The 21,183-nt window shown below is 36.7% G+C and overlaps 2 protein-coding genes and 1 pseudogene across 3 annotated transcripts; all 3 read right to left on the reverse strand.

Annotated features, from left to right (window-relative positions):
• Nucleotides 1-80: 80 nt before the first annotated feature.
• LOC132156563 (glutathione S-transferase omega-1-like) lies at nt 81-3,025 on the reverse strand (annotated as a pseudogene).
• Nucleotides 3,026-5,100: 2,075 nt separating this feature from the next.
• On the reverse strand, nt 5,101-9,359 carry LOC132156564 (glutathione S-transferase omega-1-like). Of its 2 annotated transcripts, none has more exons than XM_059565521.1 (7): nt 9,223-9,359; nt 8,925-8,997; nt 8,124-8,232; nt 7,722-7,944; nt 5,872-5,973; nt 5,599-5,705; nt 5,101-5,278 (listed from the first exon to the last, which is right to left on the reverse strand). In XM_059565521.1, exons 2-7 carry the CDS (start codon nt 8,953-8,955, stop codon nt 5,128-5,130), a joined length of 723 nt encoding a protein of 240 aa, XP_059421504.1. In that variant the 5' UTR covers nt 8,956-8,997; nt 9,223-9,359; the 3' UTR covers nt 5,101-5,127. The 2 variants fall into 2 exon arrangements, with proteins under 2 accessions (XP_059421504.1, XP_059421505.1); XM_059565522.1 differs by having other exon boundaries at nt 8,925-8,980; nt 9,223-9,318.
• A 550-nt stretch (nt 9,360-9,909) lies between these two features.
• On the reverse strand, nt 9,910-19,631 carry LOC132157090 (inhibitor of nuclear factor kappa-B kinase subunit alpha-like). Its single transcript, XM_059566258.1, has 22 exons — nt 19,241-19,631; nt 18,905-19,009; nt 18,679-18,773; nt 16,358-16,475; nt 16,186-16,255; nt 16,008-16,096; nt 15,831-15,920; nt 15,180-15,304; nt 14,983-15,090; nt 14,743-14,878; nt 14,435-14,629; nt 14,234-14,336; nt 13,954-14,077; nt 13,703-13,854; nt 13,549-13,610; nt 12,877-12,986; nt 12,739-12,788; nt 12,491-12,599; nt 12,209-12,356; nt 11,271-11,401; nt 11,057-11,156; nt 9,910-10,959 (listed from the first exon to the last, which is right to left on the reverse strand). Exons 2-22 carry the CDS (start codon nt 19,007-19,009, stop codon nt 10,900-10,902), a joined length of 2,280 nt encoding a protein of 759 aa, XP_059422241.1. The 5' UTR covers nt 19,241-19,631; the 3' UTR covers nt 9,910-10,899.
• Between the last annotated feature and the right edge of the window lie 1,552 nt (nt 19,632-21,183).

The following is a 21,183-nucleotide window of genomic DNA, read 5'->3' on the forward strand; positions in this document are numbered from 1 at the left end:
AATAGTAGCCATTTTTACATGGCCTTCTGGGATCTAACTGAGTCTTAAAAGCATAATTGGCTATAAATTTGGAAAAGAGTTATGATTAAAAAAATTCCGCAAAGACAACAAATATCATCCCGTTTTACTCTATAAACCATAATCAAAATTAGGCTTTCCGTCCATGTAGGTGTTGAAGAACACTTTGTGATCCTCTGTTTTAAACATGGTGGCTTTGACCACTGGATCCTCGAACATGCATTCAATCCACTTCCTTAACTCAGGAGTGTTGGCCAAACAACTGAAACACAAATAGAGACATGGAACTATTAAGTTTACAAGCAAGTTACGCTTTGGAGACATACATACATAAGATGGTTGCATTCACAAGAAGTTTACTTGTTGTGTGCATAAAGTTCACTGAACCAAAGTGCTTTTCAATTCAGCTCAATCCAGAGCCCCACCTTTACTTATCTCAGTCATTCATCACTGTTTTATATCAGTTTAACTTCACCTCTATGACTCAGTACTCTATTCCTCTTGCTGTTGGGTAAAATATGTGTTTTTATCATACATTCATTATATATTGCATATATGTAATATGCATGTATCTTATAAAAATAAAAATAAAAACGTACTGCTTTATACCCATCACCTCTGCCCTCTCAAACCATGGCCAGATCAAGTAGTCAATCATTGTGATTGAATCGCCCCCAAAGTATTTGGTCTTCTTTTTTGCCAGATACTGAGAAAAGGTATATAAAAAGCAGAATTTATTAACAGAAATTATAGAATTTTTCAAAATTTTTAGAAATTTTAGCCCACCTTGTTTAGTTGGGAGACTTTTTCTGTAAATTCTACTTCAGCCGCTGAGACGTCCTCTCCTCTTTTCTTGCCCATAGAGATCTTGTAGAAGTATGGAATCACCTAAAATGAAGACGAATTTCCAAAAATCAGTGCACAAATTCACTTCAATCAAAAAACAATTAAGATACATAACGTACATGTTTCAAAATGACAAACTGCCTACCTTTGAATAATGCTCCAGCAGCATTCTCTGTTGGGCCTGCTCAAACGGGTCAGATGGGAGCAGTTTCTTCTCAGGGTAGGCCTCATCCAGGTACTCGCAGGTTCTTCTCAAGAAACCAATCAGGCTTATCCTTCAAATTGATGTTGATAATTTCATGTCTATTTAAAAGGAATATAAAATCAATAGGCATAATAGTTAGTGGATAGATATTAAAGAGAGTGATTTTCCTCGCAACCACAACAAAAATTGTTAATTAAGAAACTCAAATCTAATTTACGATCTAAATATCAGATGTACACATTAGGCACACCTCAAACCTCCATGTAAACCTATACTGCACAGTAGGGCAACATTAGTACTCACTTAACTCCCTTGGCAGTGAGTACCAGTCTTGTTCTCTGAGCAAATGGACAAAATCTCATGCTGCAGAGGCGAATAAGACCATCCGGCACTGGTCCAGGAGCAGGACATGCTGTTACACCAATGAAACACATGGGGCACAATAATGTCAATATTTACATAAGTATGAAAAAGTTAGTTACATAATATGGATGGAATTTTATCAGTAAAATAATGTGGACCACTAACCTGTCCCAGTTCTTAACTGTTTATAAATCAGATTTTAAGAATTTATCAACTGTTTTATCATATGTTTATCAACCTATTATATCATATATATATATATACAGTACAGACCAAAAGTTTGGACACACCGTCTCATTCAAAGAGTTTTCTTTATTTTCATGACTATGAAAATTGTAGAGTCACACTGAAGGCATCAAGGGCTATTTGACCAAGAAGGAGAGTGATGGGGTGCTGCGCCAGATGACCTGGCCTCCACAGTCACCGGACCTGAACCCAATCGAGATGGTTTAGGGGTGAGCTGGACCGCAGACTGAAGGCAAAAGGGCCAACAAGTGCTAAGCATCTCTCGGGGAACTCCTTCAAGACTGTTGGAAGACCATTTCAGGTGACTACCTCTTGAAGCTCATCAAGAGAATGCCAAGAGTGTGCAAAGCAGTAATCAAAGCAAAAGGTGGCTACTTTGAAGAACCTACAATATGACATATTTTCAGTTGTTTCACACTTTTGTGTTATGTATATAATTCCATATACGGTATAATTCCACATGTGTTAATTCATAGTTTTGATGCCTTCAGTGTGAATCTACAATTTCCATAGTCATGAAAATAAAGAAAACTCTTTGAATGAGAAGGTGTGTCCAAACTTTTGGTCTGTACTGTATATATATATAACAATGATTACGCAACATTGTCTGATAACACCTGGGAGATTTTCTACAACCGGGTAGATAATGAAACTTGTGGATAGTGAAACTAGCTGAATCTATGTAGACGAACGTGAATTCATATCTGGATGTTTTTATGAACGCTTTTCCATTTTTAAGTAATAGATCAAATAATGTGATAGATAGATAATTGTGAATAGATCACAATAATAACTGTGAGCGAGTCTAATTTCCTTGCTTTACCTTTTCCTTGGCATTTTGGAGATGGAGCCATTATCAGAGGGTTCACTTAAAGAAGATGAAACAATCGATGGTGAGCCTACAAACAATATTTAAAAAAAACATTCGCGTAAGCGTAAGTTTCAAAAACTGTATGTGTTACATAACAGAAGGAAAGAAAAGGGGGAAATACTTTTGCGTAGATTATCACGCAATTGCAAATACAATTCCGCAATTGCAAATACAATTTGCAATTCCTTCTGAATAAAGTCCGCAATATCATTCCATATTGATGCTTAACATATTTTACTAAAAGCAAACAAAAATACATTGAACGTTTGCTTACCTGTATAACCGGCTGAACTGACTGAAGTAAACGTTAGCTAGAAAGTTGAGTTTTTATGGAAGAATAGGTGTGGCTGAAGATAATGACTCCTCCTCTTACGTAGCTACTTTATATTAACTTACACCAATGTTATTTTCAAAATAAAGCTCTTCTACCAAGCTAGTTTAATACAAAAGATTCTTAAAGGTAACTTTACTTCTCGTCGATTGAAGAGTAGATAATACCATATTAATTTTTACAACTATTTAACGACTATAAATGATAAACTAGCCTACTCACAAGTCTGCTATTATATCCGGATGTGTTGATTTACTGTACATTTCTCTGATTATGCCGCGTTCTGTTTCCTGTACAATCAACTATGAACATACCAGACCGAAATAGTTACAGCTAAATGCGGAACACATATTCCCGTATCACTGCGCGCTATAACAACTGATCGGTTTTTCTGCCAGGGATTGTATCTTCTAGCGGAAGGATACAACTTAAGAATCGGTTTAATAAAAAAACGATTTTACAACATCGTGTGTTCTTAATACTTTTAATATTTATTGCACAGTTATACAACATAGTCTCCAAAAGCACAAACATAAAATATTACTTGAAAAGTGAATTAAAGTTTTTACTGTTTGTGAAATTAAAACATTAAATACATTAAGAATATAAATGTCATTAAATCGTTTTGTATTTAAATAGTATGATACGTGATAAACTGTAACAAAATCAGTTGGGGACAGTTTACCTGCAAACGTCATAATTAATTATAATAATTCCTTAGTATATGAAGCCTACAACAATTAAAAACACACACACACACACACACACACACACACACACACACATATATATATATATATATATATATTCACTTTTTTTAGTTCATAGATAAAATTTCAATATATTCAACTGTACTAGGAAATGTCCCCAGTTTTCATTTCATTTTATTAACCATTTATTAATCCTTGTCTAACAACAGACAAGGCTATATTCACAATATAGCTTCTTGCAGACGTAAGAGTTGGGATGACAATGATTTCTGGATTGTTGAATTACTTTTTATCTTCTTTTCTGTATCACAAGTACAACATCTTATTACATAAAAAGACAATAATCTAATCTTTGTTTCCACATTATGCTCACTGTTTATGTTTCTGTATTTAGTGTGGGTGTCTTGCAAAGTCATGCAAAGGTTTCTTTTGCAGTTCTACGGTGAATGAGTCAGCTTGTCAGTATAGACCTTCCTGGAGAATTCTTTTTTTTTTTATTTACCCTAACACAATGGTCACTTGGATGTAGGTTATGTCACAGACATCTCAAAGCTTCTGCAAAGTCATGCTTAGCAATGCAATTAATATTTAAGAGGCAACTGACAGATCCATTGTTAGTTTTTAGCTTTATTGTTCTAGACAGGGTGGAGCACTTCAGCAAACAAGTGAAGAATTGAAAGATCACCGAACCCGTTTACTGCTTTTTTTATCAGCATTGACTACTGCAGAACAAAAAAAGAAAGAAAAAAACTCAGATGTTTAGTTTCTTTCTTTTTCTGAACACAGAAGAAAATATTTTAAAGAATGTTAGGAACCAAATAGTTGATGGTAGCCACTGACTAAGTTTTGTTTTGTTTTGTTTTTTCTTTCACACTATGGAAGTCAAAGGCTACCTGTTAAACCTCAGTGGCACCTGCTTCTGGTGAGTTAATGGATCTCATATAATCCTGAGAACTTGGTGTATGATGGTGACTCACTAGAAAAGTGGTGGAAACCTAATAATTAGGGATATTATTAGGGCAATTTATGCAAACACTGCAAGTTAAACTCTAGAGACGTGTGACCGCCGAACTGAGAGAATGAAAACCGTTAAACCTTGAGCAGGGGCACAGTGCCCGCAGTTGGCATACTATACTTATATTCCAGTATAATAATGACAGCATTTATACTGGAAAATCTCAAATAGTCAAAATTAAAATAATGTGTATGGTGTACAGAATATTTCATCTATTGACTGAACACCAGAAAGTTTTGTTTCATCATTTATTTTAATTGTACTGACAATTTTTTTGCATATAATTCATTCTGAAAAAAGAAAAAAAGAAAAGTCTCTTAACCTTACCAGTTACATAAGATTTTTAGATTTATACATTTTGATATCAACAAAGAGACAAAAAGGTTTATATACCAGGCATGAAATTCTCTTTTCATATTAATCAGGATCACAGTATAAAGGATGGACTGATATTAACGTACCTTCTGAAACAAAATATGTTGAAGCAGACAGGTGTGTTTTACCAGAGAACAAAGACTTATTCTATAAACCATAATCATAATCGGGATTTCCTTCCATGTAGGACTTGTAGAACACCTTGTAGGTGTCTGTGCTGAACATTGTGGCTTTTACAGTGGGATCTTCCAACATGTGTTCAGTCCACTTCTTCAGCCGAGGAGTGTCATCCAAGCAGCTGGAAATGAGAGTTAATATTCAAAAAAATACTTTACTAGTAAATCAAAAATCACAAGTCTAACTGAATTAAATGTTTGTAATCCACTAACGGATTTTGGGTTTCTTACCTCTTTAGTTTAAATAAAATAATAATATATATATATATGGTTCTATATATTTTTTTGTCTGTGCAAAACATTTTTTTTATTTTTTTTTATATCAAGTAAAATGTCTGCATTTGTTTACTTGGGTCATAATCTACAATCACTCTTTCTCTATTGCTAGTGCACTTAAATGGGATAGATAAAATGTGAAGAAAAAATAAAAAAAAAAACATACTGCTTCAGATCTATCATCTCCATCCTCTCAAACCACGGCCACATCATGTAGTCAATCATTGTTATTGAATCTCCTCCAAAAAACTTGGTCTTCTTGTTGACAAGGGTCTGAAAAAATCCATTAAAGCAGGATGTGATTCTGATATCTGAACTCCGCTGAAAAGGATCTCCAGACATACGTTTAACATCAGAAATACTGGATAAATATATATTGTAAAATAAATATTGGATCTTTATTCCACTCAGTTATGATATTATCAGTATTTCAACAAACCTCATTAAACTGGGCGAGTTTCTCTTTAAGTTCTGCTTCAAGTGCAGACACATCTTCTCCTTTTGACTGGCCAACAGGGATCTTATAGAAGTAGGGAGTTACCTAAAAAGAGCATCCATTCATATTGATGAAACTGCTAAATTAATTAATATATATATATATATATATATATACACAACCCGAATTCCGGAAAAGTTGGGACGTTTTTTAAATTTTAATAAAATTAAAACTAAAAGACTTTCAAATCACATGAGCCAATATTTTATTCACAATAGAACATAGATAACATAGCAAATGTTTAAACTGAGAAAGTTTACAATTTTATGCACAAAATGAGCTCATTTCAATTTTGATTTCTGCTACAGGTTTCAAAATAGTTGGGACGGGGCATGTTTACCATGGTGTAGCATCTCCTTTTCTTTTCAAAACAGTTTGAAGACGTCTGGGCATTGAGGCTATGAGTTGCTGGAGTTTTGCTGTTGGAATTTGGTCCCATTCTTGCCTTATATAGATTTCCAGCTGCTGAAGAGTTCGTGGTCGTCTTTGACGTATTTTTCGTTTAATGATGCGCCAAATGTTCTCTATAGGTGAAAGATCTGGACTGCAGGCAGGCCAGGTTAGCACCCGGACTCTTCTACGACGAAGCCATGCTGTTGTTATAGCTGCAGTATGTGGTTTTGCATTGTCCTGCTGAAATAAACAAGGCCTTCCCTGAAATAGACGTTGTTTGGAGGGAAGCATATGTTGCTCTAAAACCTTTATATACCTTTCAGCATTCACAGAGCCTTCCAAAACATGCAAGCTGCCCATACCGTATGCACTTATGCACCCCCATACCATCAGAGATGCTGGCTTTTGAACTGAACGCTGATAACATGCTGGAAGGTCTCCCTCCTCTTTAGCCTGGAGGACACGGCGTCCGTGATTTCCAACAAGAATGTCAAATTTGGACTCGTCTGACCATAAAACACTATTCCACTTTGAAATAGTCCATTTTAAATGAGCCTTGGCCCACAGGACACGACGGCGCTTCTGGACCATGTTCACATATGGCTTGCTTTTTGCATGATAGAGCTTTAGTTGGCATCTGCTGATGGCACGGCGGATTGTGTTTACCGACAGTGGTTTCTGAAAGTATTCCTGGGCCCATTTAGTAATGTCATTGACACAATCATGCCGATGAGTGATGCAGTGTCGTCTGAGAGCCCGAAGACCACGGGCATCCAATAAAGGTCTCCGGCCTTGTCCCTTACGCACAGAGATTTCTCCAGTTTCTCTGAATCTTTTGATGATGTTATGCACTGTAGATGATGAGATTTGCAAAGCCTTTGCAATTTGACGTTGAGGAACATTGTTTTTAAAGTTTTCCACAATTTTTTTTACGCAGTCTTTCACAGATTGGACAGCCTCTGCCCATCTTTACTTCTGAGAGACTCTGCTTCTCTAAGACAAAGCTTTTATAGCTAATCATGTTACAGACCTGATATCAATTAACTTAATTAATCACTAGATGTTCTCCCAGCTGAATCTTTTCAAAACTGCTTGCTTTTTTAGCCATTTGTTGCCCCCGTGCCAACTTTTTTGAGACCTGTAGCAGGCATTAAATTTTAAATGAGCTAATTAAGTGGATAAAAGTGTAAAATTTCTCAGTTTAAACATTTGCTACGTTATCTATGTTCTATTGTGAATAAAATATTGGCTCATGTGATTTGAAATTCCTTTAGTTTTCATTTTATTAAAATTAAAAAAAGTCCCAACTTTTCCGGAATTCGGGTTGTATATATATATATATATATATATATATATATATATATATATATATATATCCTATGGAATGAGTTGGGAAATACCTTTGAGAATAGCTCCAGCAGCATTTTCTGTTGGGCCCTCTCAAACGGGTCAGACGGGAGCAGTTTCTTCTCAGGATAGACCTCATCCAGGTACTCACAGGTGATTGGTGACTCGTAGATCACCTGACCACTCGGGGTCTCCAGCGTTGGCACTAAACCGAGAGGATTCTTCTCCAGAAACCAATCAGGCTTATTCTTCAAATTGATGTTAACAATGTCATGTCTAGGCCAAAATACAATTATTCATAGGGGCTTTTCTTTTCACTCCAAGCAGACACTATTGTTCCCCAAACATGTTTAAAATCATTTTATTAATGCAATGTCATGCACACCCTCTGCACAACCAAAAATGCCTCATACTAACTAAATAACTCACTAATGCCCACTGATGTTTGTACTCACTTGATTCCCTTGGCATTGAGCACCAGTCTTGTCCGCTGGGCAAAAGGGCAGAATCTCATGCTGAAGAGCCGTATATGGTCCTTTGGCACAGGACCAGGAGCAGGGCTTCCTGTGGCACAATTTAAACAAAAATCTTGTTAACAATATCTGCGATGACATTGATGTATAGCAATGTGAGTTTATAATGACCCAAAATGTCTTTTCAAGTAGGAGCTGGGTTTTAGTATTGACAAGAGCATTGCACATGATGTTGCCATTATGCATTACATTTTCATTATTAAAAAAAAATAATAGTATACTTACTAAAATTTATGGTCTCTTTTGTGGGTGATTTTTTAAGATATGAGATATAGATTAATTTAAAGTTAACGGTCTCTCGTAAACTAACTCTTAAGATTGACTGCCAAATCCTTTAATAGAAACACTTCTTCAATCAAAACAGGCGTATTTTGATAGTTCAAGCAATGCAATCTGTGACGGTGCTGATTCCACGAGCGCATGACGCAGCACTTGTATGGAATCCGCACCGTCATATATCGTCAAATATCATACGAAGCAGACGGTAACGTTATAGTGATTTGATAAAAGTGCAGTGTCATACTGCCGTCAGCACTAAACACATCTGGGGACCATAACGGTTATGGGACTCGTCAAGCTTTCGTGTACAAAATCTCGTACACATTGAAATAACAATGAAACTCCCCGTTTCCTAACATGACAAAGACACATCTGGAAATGTTTACCAAAGTCATTTGCTCAGTCACTGAATCTACAAGAAAATACTTCATAATGATTTCTTACCTTTTCCAAGACATTTCTGAGATGCTGCCATTGTTTTTATTAGCAGCGGGGGAGCGCTGGTGGAAGAATAGACCTGGAAAGGTTAAATTACATTTTGAAGCAAGGTCAATTTCCATTTAAATACTACTGTTGTATTTGATGAACTGACACGACAGCAAGTAACTTATTTAAGTAGGAAGTTAGGTAACCACTGTTTTCATAAATTCAGTCATTTACTGTTTCACCGCATCGAACTTAAATACATAAACTATCGATAGGATACAGAAAAGATATAAGGCGAAATTAATATGACACTTACCTGTCTAATTGTATGACTTGTCACACAATTTCGGTGGTTAATGTGAAGTTGGTCTATTTATTGAAAGGCGGCATGTTTAGTGATTCAATGATTAAACTGCAAACACGTCTTTATTTCAAAATAAAAGTCCCCAGGAAACATACAACCACTTCTCAGTGAAATGTAATTCAAAGCTCAGCGATCACTGTAATGAAAGACCTCACACTTAATATTATCTCTTCTTCTCGACTAAAGTTAAACTTTATGGTGATCATTTAAGTATGCAAAGCATTTTAGGTAAAATGTTGTAATTTCAAATGTATGTAACATTTACATTTTTAAATGGGAGCATTCCCTTCTACAGATGTATAGTGACTTTGCATTCTTCTTGGCTTTGGCACCTATTTGCATGATGAATGGCTTTTCCCCCTGTATTTGCATACTGATTTGTGGTTGGTTTAATCATAACACTGCAGGCAATATTTTCACACTTGTCTTGCACTGTCTGCCATTTGATTCCGGACATGATGTCCCCATTCTGTGCTGTGTGAGATCTTTAGAGGAAAATTGTGGATCCTAAAATCGACAAATTGTAACATTTTACAAAACATTTTCAAAAGTCTTATCTTAATAGTTGTGAATGAATTATCAGTAATACGCACCATTTGATTACTGCAGTTAGAAAAAAGTATTTTTACACCACACAGATTAACATAACGGATATCACTTTAATTACTTTATTTGTCATGTATACAGTAAACATTAAAACCTAGGTGTTCTTTCATAAGATGCTTTTAACCCATGTCTGAAATATCCTTAGATAATAATCCAACAAAACAAATAAAATATAATAATATGCTAAATCTTATACAACATTCTGTGATGAACTCTTGTATGAAGGCTGATCATCTTTGGACAAAAACTGAAAATGTGACGTAAAAAGGGAATAACAAGACTGTTTTGATTATTGGTTATAGTTTGCCCACTGATGAATGATTACAATTATTCCTAGCTGCTAATACCTGATATGAAGACTTTTTTTGCCATCACTGCCAAATCCAAAATATAAAAAAGACTGTGCAGGTATATGTCTGACCAAACACATTTTCATGGGACCTGTGACTAAAGAGCTGCGCTTTTCTCTTCCTCAGCATCATTCTGCCTTTCAATCTGTCTGTTGTAAACCTTTACTTGGAGCCTCACTGAATTCTTAAGATTTCAAAAAGTGAAACTGAAGTGCATTATTTAAACATGACCAATTTCATTGCCAGACCTCACACCTTTCCAAACATTCACAGTGAGCCTTTAAAGTGCAGATGCGGAACTACCATAAAAAAAAAAAATAATAATAATAATACCTCTACCACCTAAAATGAAAGTACAATCAGCCCATACAAAGAACAATGAAGTAGGTAAATAAATACATTTCTGGAGTTACATTGCCTGAATTTTGTTTGCATGTTCTTGGTTCTGCATCAGTTAAAAATGCATCCTCAATATATATATATATATAGAGAGAGAGAGAGAGAGAGTTGCTACAAGACTGCAAAATGTGATTTCAAAGGAATCCAGATATTGACAAAGAAGTTACAATATGATTAACAAATCATACAAGTCAACACAACCCCGATCTAGTGATGATGAATAAATGTATTTAAAAGAAAGACTTGTTACTTCCTGTCAGTGTTCACCATGACTCTACAAACGTTGTGATTTAGCAACCAGGGATTCGTATTTAGTCCAGCTCCAGTCTTGAGTCTGTGTGAAAGAAAAAAGCAGTGAGTGTTCCAGCAGCAAATATGTGCAGTCATGATCATACACAGAATTTCAGAATAAACCTACAAAAAGCACTTACCATGATGCTCTCTGATTTCTCCTCAGTGGTTTCTTGCAGTAAACTGGTAAGCTGACTCAAATAGCGCTGGTTCTCCTCGAGTAAATGATTGACTGTTTCTCTGAAAACAAACACTCGTGATCACACACGCTGATAAACTCAACTTGAAACCTGTGAGGTGGTGATAGTATCACTACTAGCAGGCTGCTCACTAAGGCTTGGAAGAGAAATTTACCCCTCTTGTGGTGGCACCTGCAGGGACATGGGCAGGCGAGAGGAGCACTGGGCTTGAGTCTGGTTCCATGCCGACAGCGAGGAGGACATCTCTCCACTCTGACTCATAGAGCTTCGTGTGCTGTTTTGTGCCTGAACACAAACACATTCAAATCACAATAGTTGGTTAAGCTAAAAAAAAAAAGCCTCGCACACAATGGCATTTTAGAAATGCTCTGAATGTAGCTCAACCAAGTCAGAAGTATTCATTTGACAGTTTTAGTTTTGCTTTGAGTTTTCAACTTACTGTATGTCCAACAGTTTTTACAGTAATGCTGGTGTATCATTTCTTTGTTTTGAATAATGTGACACTATCGTTCAAAAGATTAGGGTTACAATATTTTATGAAAAAAAATCTGTTCATCTCTGCTCAAATGTCACCATGGCTGCATTTATTTGATCAAAAACACAGTAAAACAGTATTATTGTGAAATAAATTGACAGCTTCCTATTCTGGTATATTTTCAGCATCATTACTCCAGTCTTCAGTGTCACATAATCCTTCAGAAATCCTTCTAAAATGCTGATTTGGTGCTCAAGAAGCATTTATTTTTATTATTATGAATGCCGAAAACAGCTGTTTGGATTCTTCAATAAATGTAAAGTTCAATAGAACAGCATTTATTCTGAAACTGGAATCTTTTGTAACTATTTAAAAGTCTGCCACTTTCTAACAACTTTATGCATCCTTGCTAAATAAAAGTATAAATTTCTTAAAAACACTGTCCTTTTTGAGCAGTGGTTTCTGTCTATTTGCCTTTTGGTTTCTGTCTATCAAGTTAAGATGGAATGATCAGATAACGGTCAACACGTCCACTGCTCATACACACTACCATTACGATGGAAAGTCCATGATTATGTGCATATCTGGCCCAGAGACATTAGAAGCACGTGACTCACACATGCAATCTTCAGTAAATGCCAGAACTCTCTCTGTCTCTTGATCTGCATCTGCATGACCGTGCTGTCTGCCTCCTTAATGCTCTCCAGTGTCCTCTCAATTTTAGGGAAGAGGTCGATGATCTTCTGCTTACTCAGAAGGATTTTACTGCAAATAAGACAACAGCAATGCTGGATTTCATCCATAAAATGCAAGAGCAGCATTCATTTGTTTACTAGTCGCAGTTTGAACCATCACAATCCTCTTTGATTGTGAACTGGATGGTTTCAAAAGCTTTTTACCTGAGGTGTGCATACAGATCCCTCAGTACCCGGTCCTGATTCTGGACAGTCTGTACAATGACCTTCACCATCTCAGAGCTGTCACTGTAGCCGTGCTGGGGGTCTGGCACTATGGGAAATGAAGAAAACTATATCCTGACCCCAAAAACTTATATAACAGTAAGAATGTGTAAGGAAACAGATAAATCACCCAAGTACTTGGAATGAGACATGGGGCGAATGAGCACGCAAGATGGGATTGTACTTACTTTTGCATTTTGCCTTCAATTGTCTGTAGAGTTCAATTGCTCTGTCTTGCCTGTGATGAGACATGATGTCAATACAAAAGGTTTAGGGGCATATCTGCTAAGAAAGTTCAGACAGTATCGCTGAAAGAATGAACTTACAGTTGCTCCATGACATCTCCTTGTCGACGAGCATAAGGACTTCTCTGAAGCTCAACAATTTCTGAGTGCAACGCCATTATTTCCTCATCCAGGTGACCGATCTCTGCCACCTGCAAAAGCAAACAAAAGTTGTTGCTAAAACAATGCCATCCCACATGAAAATTCATTTTATAATATACTACTGTTCAGAAGTTGAGGATCAATAGTTAATACTTTTAAAAATTAGGAAAATCAGGACTTTATAACGCTACAAAAGAATTCTATTACATATCAGTTTATTAAAGAATCCTTAAAAAGAATTTTAATCGTTTCCACATTCTTTTTCAACATTCAAAATAATAGATGTTTTTGAGCACTAAATCAGCATAGCTTTGCCATCAAAGGAATAAATTACATTTGAAATCAGAATAAGAATGGAAAACATTTATTTGAAATTGTAATAATATTTTAAAATACTACTGTTTTTACTGCATTGAATTAAATGAATGCAGCCTTGTTGAGCATAAAATAGTTCTTAAAACTTAAAAACCTACCGACCACAAACATTTGAACAATAGTGTGCCACATTTTAATTATGTGATTTGAAGAATACTTTAGTTCAATTTCAAAACAAATGTATCGGTCTAATTTCAAATTGACATATATGTAAAATGTAGAATTTATCCACAGCACCTGTACAAACGCGGAAGCCTTCTCTTCATTTTCCTGCCAAGCCTTCAGCATCTTTTCAGAGGCTTCAGAAAGAAACAAGTCATTTTAGATAATCATCACTAAGGCAATAATACATTTCTGACAATTCAAGGAAATCTAGCACACTGAAACGTACATATGCCGTACTGCATCTGATCACTGTACTTCTCCAAGTCGTACTGTATGCTGCTCTTAAAAAAGTCAAGCTTTGCTTTGAGCTGCTGCGAAAAGGAGAACATCATGTTCTTATATCTCGTAAGGTTGGTGTTATAGCGGAGAAGGCTCAACCTACAAACACATAAACCAGAAAAACATTGACTTATGAGCAGAAAAGTCCCAAAACACAAAATATACACATTAATGAGGATGGCAATATACTGGACGTACATGGCTGCACGCTGGCCCTGGAAGAGGCGGCTATAGTCTTCTCTGAGGCCACAAATGTAGCTTACCGCCTCACCCCAAACCTTTTTAAGGGCACTCAGAGGAAGCAGAGTTTTGGTTTCCCGCACTGTAACAGAAATTAAATGGGTGGAAACTCTGAAGTTCTTTTGGAAACTCAATAAATGTTAAAATCCAACAAAAAGTATACAAAATCCCCCCCCCCAGGCATATTTAAATAAACAAACCATCTATAGAATTGGCACATAGATCAATCAATTCTTACCGATGAAGTTCACACTCTCAGGAAGTGTTCTAGCTGTTAGGGGTCCTGAGTACTTGGTCAAACTCTTGTCAAACAGATATACAATGTAGCTGTCCCATCCTCTCTGATGATTAAACAAAAGGAATGAAAAATTGCTAGTGATTTACTAAAATGACCTTTGGAAAATTAGGAACGCATTCAATAAGCCAAAAAAATACTTACTACTCCATCTAACACACACTGTGCAGCAGGTTTCCTGGGATCTAGCATGACTCCTGTTTCCTGCAGAAGCTCTTGATTCAAAAGTTCGATGTTGGTCTCGGTCTCAATCTTCTGTTGCAGAGAATGAAGCCCTTCATCTGGGCTAAGCAGAAATGAGTGAACCTGGGTCGTTGTCATGTTTAAGATGTGCACAACCTAAAGAAAAAAAATCATATTTCAGCTAATTTTTATTTGCCTATTTTGCATTATTACAGAAGAAAGCCTACTTTTTTTAACTAAATATGTAACATTTTAATGAAATTTCAAACCTTCATGTTCAGTATTTGATCTAGAAGAGTAAAGCATTGGGGCTGTTTTGTTTCTGGATTCAATCCTCCTCCCCTTTGTACTGGGTCCCACTTCAGCATCAGCTGTAGCAGCCCCTCCAAGGGCTCCAGTAGTGTCCTGCAGTACCAAAAACAACTAGTCAACTCAGAGACCCCAAAAAATATAGTAACAAAAATGGTGGTGTAAGAAATACAAGGTTTTTTAGTCTGTATAAAGGCTACCTGCTCAGATTGTTGGGGTACGGAAGGCGGGTGGAAAAGCGGACTTCACCATTCATGTCTTCTACAGCCATTATGTCCTTAGGACCTTTGTTTCGCACTTTGCTTGTCCTAGAAAAAAGAAAATATGATGTATTCCATGTGAACGTAAGATGCAAGCATTGTGGCATAATTAATATGTAGGTTTTCAGGACATATACCACTGCACAGGCTGAAGATTATGAAGAAACGGCCGAAATCCACAGCAGCACTCAAAGATCATGGTGCCAAAGCTCCAGTAGTCCACAGTGACTGTATACGACTTGCCTTCAAACAGTTCTGGAGCCTGAAACATTCAAAAATGTCACATGATCCTTCAGAAATCATTCTAATATGCTGATATGGTGCCCAAAAACATTTCTTTTTATGTTCCTTGATTAATAGAAAGTTCAATAGAACAGCACGCAACTAAAATATACTTTTTCGTAAGATTCTAAATGTCTTTACTGTTATTTAATTTAAAGGGATAGTTCACAAAAAAATTAAAATTCTGTCATCATTTACTCACCTCCAAGTTGATAGTAGCCACTAACTTCCATAGTATGAAGGGGAAAAAAACACTATGAAAGTGAATGGCTACCATCAGTTAACATTATCAACATTTATCAATATATCTTCACACTCATACAGGTTTAAAACAAGTAGAGGGTGAGTAAATGATGACAGAAACCCTTTAACACATCATTACTAAAGAAAAGCATTAATTTATTTCAGCAACAAAAAAATGTACTGAACTGAAATTTTGAACCGTAGTGTTGTCAACTTATTGTGATAATTGCTTTTCCTAATCATTGATGAATGCAAAAGTATACCAGATATTGTAAAGTCCCCACAAATGAAGTGCACAGGCTCCCCTGGTCTAGGTCTTTGGCATAGCCAAGGTCGATTATCTTGTGGACCAGCTGCAGAGACATCAAAACAAGTTTGGTTGAAAAAGTATGTCAATATTACAAAAACACTGACAAACTACCGTACTGAACCGAAAATACCTTTCCATTGATGTCTTGAAGCACAATATTCTCTGGTTTGAGATCTCGGTGAATGATCTTATTCTCATGGAGGTACTGGATTCCAGAACCTGGAGAAAAATAAAACAAACTGTTTTACTTACCACTCTTATTGATTGATATTAAAAATACTAACAACAGTTTGGAAATGACACATTACCAACATCATTGAGTAACGCCAACACCTCACTCTCTTTTAACCCACAACAATTTTCTGGCTTGCTGAGTAACTACACGAGGAAATACAAGGACACAAAGAAGTGAAAAAATGTCAACAGAAAAATGTCAACAGAGCCAGAGGGCCCTTGAGACAAGATGCAAAGAAAAAGCACCTTTCGAAGGTCTCCCTTGGAACAGAATTCCATGGCTAAAAGCGGTAAATCGTTCAAGGCAATGTGCATCATCTCGTCAGGCACATCCTTTGCTGTCACCACATTAAGATGCTTCAGCCTGAAAATTTGGGGGAAAAAATTGAAAAAAAAAAAAAACCCTCATTTGACATTGTTAATTATACATATGTGCATACATACATTAACTATATATTAAAGGGTTAGTTCACCCAAAAATGAAAATGATGTCATTAATGACTCACCCTCATGTCGTTCCAAACTCGTAAGACCTCCGTTCATCTTCGGAACATGGTTTAAGATTTTTTAGATTTAGTCGGAGAGCTGGGTCTGTTGTGAGTGCATTCACGACACTGCTGACGTATTTTCTGGTGCACCCAATAACAAAGATAACACGTCAGCAGTGTCATACGTCAGCAGCGTCGTGAACGCACTCACAACAGTCCCGGAAGAGTAGACAATGCTGAATAAAGTCGTAATTTTTGTTATTTTTGGACCAAAATGTATTTTCTCTGATGTCACATGGACTACTTTTATGATGTTTTTATTACCTTTCTGGACATGGACAGTATACTGTATATACATTTTCAATGGAGAAGCTCTCGGATTAAATCTGAAATATCTTAAACTGTGTTCCGAAGACGAACAGAGGTCTTATGTAGGGCTGTCGCGGTTAAGAAATTTCCCCTGCGCTTATTATGGGTGGCTCAATATGCGGTATTACCGCCGGTTTTTTTTACCATACCTAATTTATCCTGATTTTGCTGCATACAAAGCTTTATCGTTGAGTTATGTAGCATATATTGTTGCTTTTTTAACTGACAGAGAGACACATTTAAAAAAAAAAATTGTTTATTGTTAAATGCCAAACAGCAACAAGAACATGCGTTTTCCAATAATTTTTTTTTTAAGAAATCCAAGAGTTCTAACACGTATTTACACATGTATTTGCGTGCGACTTTGGACAGCAGCGGATTATCGCGGCACTGGCCCACCAGGACAGTGGATTCGCGTTGGAGTCAATGCACTCCTCATGCAGATAGCGTGTGTGAGGTCGTTATCTGCTCACGCTCTCTTGGGTATGGGCACTGACGCGGAGGTTGTCCGTGACTTCAGCAGGTATGCCTGTTACTTTCACGGCTGTATTTTACAGATTTCGCAAAGGCTTCAGCTACTCCTAACTGTCGGCCGGTACCGGTCTCAGCTGTTCTTTTTGATGTTGCTCCGCGACCTGATGTTTGAGGGGGCAGCTGCGCTGGATGACAGGGGACACTCTAAAACGCTTACCGTGAAAAATGCTTAACATGGCTTAATGTACTAAGACAGTGATATTAACAGACCAAACTCACTAAAAATCATACTAATTAAGTATACTATCTATAGAAAATCAGATGAGCCCTGAATATGAATGCAACTCGTTTAATAACACGTTAAGCCTTTTCCTCCCATAGAAAACTGTTATAAGAAAACTGTTAATGTGGCTTAATGTACTAAGACAGTTATTTTTAAAAACCAAACTCACTATACATTATACTAATAAAGTATACTATGTACAAAAAAAAAAAAAAAAAACCCGGTGAGTCCTGAATATGAATGAAAGTCGTTTAATAACATGTTAAGCCTTATGATGGTTTTCTATGGGAGGAAAAATACTATCTATTTTTTGTAGATAGTATACTTTATTAAAATGATGTTTAGTGAGTTTGGTCTGTTAATATCACTGTATTAGTACATTAAACCATGTTAAGCGTTTTAGAATGTCCCGATGACTTCAAATTAGATTTATTGCCGCCTCACAGGAACCTTTTTGCCGCAAATTTTGCATATCGGCTCATCTAAATTCGCTGGCTCGCCCTTTTCATTGGGTTGAAAGCCGAAATGTTCCCAAACTGGCGACGTGACATTAGATTTTGGGACGAGATTGAGCGCCTCCCATCGTTTCAGCCGGCCTATTCGAAAACAAACGAAGCACCATAAAGCTACAAAGGCTCGCGAGAAAATGACAGTCGTAACCATATTGTATCATTAATTTATTTAACATTAAATTGCACAGTGACAAATTGAAAAAACAAGAAGGCCACAGCCTCATATAAAAAAAAAAAACTGAACACTGCGGTTGCTATCTTTTCTCTGCGGTTTGCTTGTCAATAGCGCGGTATTACAATATTGCGGTTATCGCGACAGCCCTAGTCTTACGGGTTTGGAACGACATGAGGGTGAGTCATTAATGACAATTTTCATTTTTGGATGAACTAACCCTTTAATTTAAAATAAGTCAAACATTTGATTGCTATAGATTTACACACTTTTTCATAATCTGGATCTCTCGACTCCATCTGTCTTTGTTTTTTGCATTAAGTTCAAGGCGACAGAGCTTCACAGCAATCTTTTCCGAGGTTTCCTGCAACACATAACAATAGTGAGGAAAATTAACATTTTCTTTGTCTTTACAGGTAAGATAACTAAGCAAAGAAAACAATACATTCCCAAAATCGACAGTACTTAACAGTACCATCAAAGGCAGTGCATTACCTGATTTTGATACAGGTAGACATGTCCAAATCCTCCTGTCCCCAGCCTCTCCTTCATAAGCCATGACCCACAGACCTGGTTCTGTCTGAAAGGAGGTTTCTCCATCTGTACATCAGTGACACATTTCAAACATTTATAATGGCTGCTTTCAACACTAAGACAGCTACTCGTGTTTGATCATGATGAAAGCCTTATAAAGAGGATTCTTTACTGTAAATACCGTATATGATGCTTAATAAGTGAGATCTTTTTTATCTACGGATTAAATAATTTCTTAGATATTGTGACAAAGCTAGCAGGCGAGCTAATCCAAAGTGTCATACGGTGATGACTTACCTTGCGTCAGTTTGTGTTTCTAACTTGCGTGAACCGACCACATCTGATGTGGAGAATTTTGGGACCTGTTAAACGAGCGTATTAATCCATGGAAAACAACAAAGCTATCCATTTCATCCTAAAACGAGCATCGGATGTCAGATTTGCTAACTGGCTAACTACGTTAGCTACACGTAAACAACTCGATGTGAACTGTTGGCCTACAGTCTCTTAGGAGCCTCCAAATGTCAGCTGTCCATAACACCAGGCACGTAAACTAGGACCGGAGAGCACCTGAATATCAAAACAACAAGAACTTGCTGCCCTAAATTGATGATTGGACACGGTAGCGCTGACTGGCACACTGTTGTGATAACTATTGTTGACGGCGGCCACGCCAGCAGGGTTGCCAGATTGGGTTGAAGATCTCCCTATGTCCTTAATTTCATTTTGGAAAATGGGGGGATTTCCCCTTTAGGTGGCTGTTATTGGGGGAGTGAGGGTATTTTTTTACACATATTTTTAAACTTTAACCATCCTACCTAAATGTTTCGTCACCCAGTGTATTTGTATTTTTTTTAATTTATAATGTCACTGATTCATATTTATATTGTGAGGAATATACTTAAAAAGAACGTTGATTTCAAACTCTGAATTTAATTAACTAAAAAAGACAAGTAAACCGTCAGTAATAAAATAAGAATAGATTAATGTCAAACAATGGCACAAACAAATACAATAAAAAATTACAATTAAAATTAACTGTGAATTACATTTTTTCAGGTAATAATATTTAGTTTCAGAAATACCACATAAACTGAATAATCGGTTTAACTTCAAAATAACACTGGTTAGACTTAAAGGGTTAGTTCACCCAATAATCAAAATTATGTAATTAATAACTCAAACCAGTGAGACCTCTGTTTATCTTCGGAACACAGTTTAAAGCCTGGCTCACACTACAGGATTTTTATCCCGATTAAGCCCCGATTACCCCCTCCCGAGAATCGGAGCAAACATCTTGCCGAGCACCTCGATCTGTTTGATGCGGATTATCATATTTAACGGCTCTGGCAGTAGCTAGCATCATGCGATTACATATTTGATTTGGTGTAAACATTCCATTCTCACGCTAACACTTCGTCCAACTCGCATGCAGCTCCACTATATGTTGGCGGATAATTACCTCCGACCGTTTTGCAAACGTTCGACAAAAACTCAAGGCAAACATGAACACGAACCTGTTGTTGATGTTTAAGACATAGCCTATATTTAATTATCAGTTACATCTGACATAACCTTAAAGTGTCAGTATTCTAATATTCTAACCAATATTCAAACCGGAGAGCTAAGAGCTCTAATGTTAGTTAGAACTGTATGTAATAGAAAAAAGATTATAACTATCAAAACATAAACTGCATGTAAAAGAAATAAGTATAACTATCAAAGAACATAGGCTATCAAACAGAGCAGAGTTATAATGTACATAAACATGTCATGCAAATTTACCTCTGCAGGAGTAGCAAACACACCACTCCCCACATGTGTACATACATACACACATGTGCCCTAGTAATCTTCAAGTGACTTAATGTCAGTTTACACACTGACAGAGGTTTGTACATGGCAGCTCATGCAGTATACATGTACGTCTATGTGCATCTTAACACAATTAGTTTTTTACGCAAGCAGTGCACAAGTTCCAGTATGGCGTCTGAAGCTGGCGGAAAAGTCATCCAGTCCACTCTGTAGAAATCTCTTACCATCTTCCAGCCATGATTTACAGGAGGAGGAATGTCAGGCATGCACTCAAGACTCCTTCTGTGTACTGCAGCCTGATAGCTTGCCCGCCGGATGTGTTATTTTTTCTTTTATCTATTCTTTTTTGTTTTCTTTCTTTCCACCTAATTTTTCTTTCTTTCTACCTATCTATCGAAATGTACTGCCTTAACTTTTGGGCTAGG

This window comes from Carassius carassius, chromosome 14 (genome assembly GCF_963082965.1).
Source record: "Carassius carassius chromosome 14, fCarCar2.1, whole genome shotgun sequence".
Classification (NCBI taxonomy): Eukaryota; Metazoa; Chordata; class Actinopteri; order Cypriniformes; family Cyprinidae; genus Carassius; species Carassius carassius.